General features: G+C 50.9%; 1 protein-coding gene across 1 annotated transcript in view; it reads right to left on the bottom strand.

Moving 5' to 3' along the window:
* CADM2 (cell adhesion molecule 2) overlaps nt 1–3,190 on the bottom strand; it is a 1,104,423-nt gene extending 1,101,233 nt beyond the window's left edge. Inside the window, exon 1 of the mRNA XM_007452135.1 lies at nt 2,537–3,190. Within this exon, the coding sequence (XP_007452197.1) occupies nt 2,537–2,597 (61 nt within the window). The 5' untranslated portion in view covers nt 2,598–3,190. The remainder of the gene's footprint in view (nt 1–2,536) is intronic.
* Between the last annotated feature and the right edge of the window lie 1,251 nt (nt 3,191–4,441).

Here is a 4,441-nt window from a genome sequence, read left to right as displayed (position 1 = left end):
TTTCCCTGGTTGCTGTATAGGACACTTATTTATTTATTTATTTATTTGGACCTGCTACTGGTTGCAGTGGTACATTTTCTCTGGTATACTTTCCACCCCTCTCCCCCAGTCTGCTGTAAAAGGCAGCACTGTTTCAATACTTGGTTTACACACTTAATAAAAGAGGCCCATGCCCTTAATAAAAAAGAATGCAGCTGATGGAATCTCTCAGGGTAGAGAAAGAGTAAATCCTCCTTCAGGCTGAGAGAGAGAGAGACAGAGAGAAAGAGGCACCAGCAGACAGTTATTTTGCTGTGCACTGAATAGACAATTCACAGGGAAATGTTGAAGGCAGAGAGGACGCGACCCTCAAGTGCAGTCCGTTGCCCACATGCTCTATAATAAATAATCTTCTCGCACCAGCCCAGTAGTGTGTGCAGTGACGTGCCGGGGCCAGCATACACAGAATGGCAGGGAAAACACATCCAGTGGTGTCGAATTTTCATCTCAATCACCAAATTAACTGATTTCCCCACATCACACTCCCCTTACTCGGCGTGGCGTGTGCAGACACACACACAGACACATACACACACAGCAGAGCTGAGAAATGCAAGTTACTGAGAGGTGAAGTGGGGTCTCTAGGAGGATGTTTCACGACGGATTAGAAACCTAAGTAATGTGTCAGCCACCGGATTACTTGTGTGAGGGTGGCGGTATAAGCGGTGGGAAATGGGACCAGGCGGCATAAGCAAGAACAGGCTGTCTGCCTTCCCAGGGATTCTGGCACATGACATATTTAAAATTTACATCAAACATAAAATACACAAAGTTACCACAAAATATTCTAACACATTTCTCTGCAAGTTCAGTTAGTTAATTCAGGAAAATTCTGTCCACTATCCCTTCTTTCACATTCATAAATATGCATTAAAAAATATATAGTCCCGGTCTACCGGAGGAGGCTAGGAGAGAGGATGCATTCCAAGAACTTGCTGAAAGATGGTTCATTGACCTCATTTAAATCCTCCAAAGGCCGATTGGGTTTTGCACTCCTGTGGTTCTATGTGTCTTACTTTCAGATTCCTTTTACCCAGGGACGAATAAATTTGATCAACTTATCTTTCCTACAAATACACAAATGATGACAGAGGGGATAGAGGTGGGCAAAGGTTTATCAAGAAATCAAGAGTCACGTAGCTTAAAAAATATCATATGGACCATAATTTCACATCCATCCTCCCTGTATCTCACACTCAAGCCACATCCCTACACCACTCTCTTCAAAGCAACAATCTTCCGCCTTACAGCCCCTGCCCACTCAGCCCTAGCATGCCGCCTCTGCCTCCACTACCACCCAAAGGGTGCTCTTCCTATGCACTCCTACTCCATTTATTTCATAATCAGCATCGTCCTCCCAATCCACACAGCCCCCTCCTCCCTCCTTCAAAAGAGAGGGTCTGAGGAAAAGTGTACCCCAGTTCCCTAGCCAGTCTGCATCCAAACCCAGTGATCTGCATAATAACAGTGTTTTGTGCGGTTTCCCTCCGCTGCGGTCACAGGGGTTCCTACATTTCACGTGAAAGGATAATATTAATTACGGAAAAGAAGCGGCAGAAAGCGGATGGAGAGGTAGGGAATATAAGCGAAAATCCCTTAGCAGTAAAGTAACTGCTAGGGTGCATATGTTTCTTGTCTTAAGAAAAAAAGAAAAAGAAAACCACACAGACTGAATAATAAAAAGTCAGTTTGTTTATAAAGTGGCTTTTGGTCTTTTAATTCTTCCCTTCCCCGGCCCTCTCTTTTTATTTCTTGGTTTATTTATGCATTCTTTCTTTTTCCGTTTACTCCTTTTTTTTTCTTTTCGTTCTTCCTTCTCTCTCTCTCTTTTAACCTCAGACAGTCTCCTCTCTCTTCCTAGGTGAATGACATGTCTCACAACACATTCCCCCCGCCCCCTCCACCGGGGATGTTATTGCAATGCACACAGTGCTGCCGCTGCTGCTGTTCTCGCCGTCTCGGTAGCTCGCTCCCAGGCTCTCACACACTTTTTAAAGGCACACGGATATGATGATGGTGGCAGGAAGGGGAAAGAGAAAGACGACCCGAAAAGGGGGAGGTTAAAGAGGTGACAAGAGATGGAGAGGGTCGGTCAGGAGCGTGATGTGGGAGGTGGCTGGTGGGGGTTGGTGGGAGGGTGGAATGTTCAGAGAAGGCACAAGTTGCCAGCCAAAAGGCGTGGGAGTGTGTGTGGGGGGGGGGCGGTGCTGGCGATGATGGAGAGTGAGAGATGTAGGAAGCTCAGGTGAATGAAAAGGCGAAAGGTGCCCGTAAGGGGCTGACTGCCGAGAGAGCAGGGTTGAGACAGCGCTAGAGATTCAAGGGGCTGGAGCAAACTGCCACTGGCCGCTGCCGCACCGGGGTGTAGGGGGAAGGGTTGGAAATCGCCAGGGACTGGGGGACTGACTGTAAGGGGGAGAGTGGAAATATGGGGTGGAGTGAGGATGATGGGGAACGGGCATGAAGTTGATGTTCCCCGCGGCGGGGCGGGGATTACCTTGTAGCAGGAGCCCGCAGACACTGTAAAAGCGGAGAACGGCGCTGCGTTTCCAAATCATGGTCCCTTCTGTGGAGGGTTTGGAATGGAACGAGGGGGGCAAAGAGATGCTGGTGAGCGGAGCACCAGAGTGCGGGGCTCCGCCGGTGTCTTCCTCGCGGAGCCCTCTGGACCCAGGGTCCTCGCCGCTGCGGTGTTCGAACCCGCGGACGCTGATGAGCAGCAGCAGAAGTGGCAACGGCTAAGCACCCGCAGAATGGGGTTTCGGTGGGCAAAATAGTTTCTTCTCCTCCTCCTCCTGATGGTGGTGCAGCCGCGACAGTCCGTCTGCCAGGCACGGGTTCGGAGCTTGCCTTCCTCTCCGCGCGCGCAGCAAGTCCCAGCACCCGCCGGGGCTGTCCGAGCAGGTGGTGCAGGGATGCCGGGGTGTCGGAGAAGGGGCGGACGAGGGTTGCAAGGAGTGGGTAGGTCACGGAAGGGAGAGGTGGGGAAGAGGGGGAGCAAGCAAGCAGCAGCCGCCGCTCGCGCTAGGGGTGTCTCGGGGTCCTGGGAGTGGAGGTGGAAGCGGCGCTAGAGGCGGTAGCGGCGGCAGCGGCGGCGGCGGCGGCGGCTCCCGGATGCTTCGGCTGCAGCAGCAGCAGTGGCAGCGGTGGCGGTGGCGGCGGCGGCGGCGGCGGCGGCGGCGGCGGCGGCGGCAGCTCTACAGAGCACCAGACACAAGGGCAAGCTCAGCGCGGTGGAGGCCCCGCCCCCACCCTGGCCAGGGACAGACACCGCCCCCCGGCCAATGGAAACACACCCGCCCACCAGGCCTGGCCAATGAGAGAAAGGGATGGGTGGAGACAGGCGCCGGGAAAAACAAACAGGCTTCTCAAGGACCCTTCGGGCAGGAAGAACTGAATCCCTCATTCACACACCCCCGGCTGTTCTCACCTCCTTAGAGAGTCTCGCCCTAACTTTCTGAGGAGATAGCACCTCCATTAATCAGTGCCTAGCCTTCGGGAAGGGTTTAGCCAATCGCCACCGCGAGGGGGCGGGGTTAGCCGTGTCCCCAGCAGGTTCTGGAACCCGTGGTGGCTGGGCCAGGTCTGGGTGCTAAGTTCTTGTGCGCATTTGGACTCCTAGAGCAGATGGTGGCTGCACCTGCCCACTCACCAGCTGCAGTAGCATTCTCTGAAGCTCCCAGAAGCAAAAGGGAAAGATTGCAGAGGGCGTGGGAGAGGCTAAGTATAGGGAACACCTACCTGCCTACAAGAACTTGTGTGACGGAGGAAGAGTTAGGGGTGGAGGAAATTAATTTGTTGTTGCTGTTCTTGAGAATTTGACTTAATCTAGACGTAAATTTCAGTAGAGCTTAGCAGGTGACAGTATCACATTGGTCAGTACTGAGATCAGGTAGATCCAGGTTCAAATCCCATAGCTGTCACTTTTTGCTTCACAGTGTTTGATGATTTTACTTGATTAAATCTGAAGCCTCCTCAACTGCAAAATAGGGATAATAATAGTACTTAACTCTTGGAGTTGTAAGGATTAAGTGAGAATGCACACCTGTGCCAAGCAATGTGTAAATGCAATGTGTAAATGCTTTATAAATGGCGGCTTTAAGCTGTTTAGTGGGATTCTTCTAATTCGGTATAGCAAGAAATCTTGGGCAATCCTCCATAAATGTCTTAACAGCAACCATAAGGAAGGGAGAAAAAGCATAACTGTGCTTTCTTCAAGCGCTCAACCAAAGGTGATCATGGAAAGAAATTCAGGAATCTGGAAAGAACCATCTCTATAAATCAGCACCCTGAATGTGCCCTTTAGAAGAGGAGATATAAATGAACAGGACATAAAATAATCAGAAGTTGTGTTTCCAAACGAGCTTAATTCCCAGGCTTTTCCTTATGACCAGTTTTTAAT

Source organism: Lipotes vexillifer, unplaced genomic scaffold (genome assembly GCF_000442215.2).
Source record: "Lipotes vexillifer unplaced genomic scaffold, Lipotes_vexillifer_v1.1 scaffold380, whole genome shotgun sequence".
NCBI classification, from domain to species: Eukaryota; Metazoa; Chordata; class Mammalia; order Artiodactyla; family Lipotidae; genus Lipotes; species Lipotes vexillifer.
Note: the sequence above shows the minus strand (reverse complement) of the source record. Positions and strands in the feature narration are given on the sequence as shown.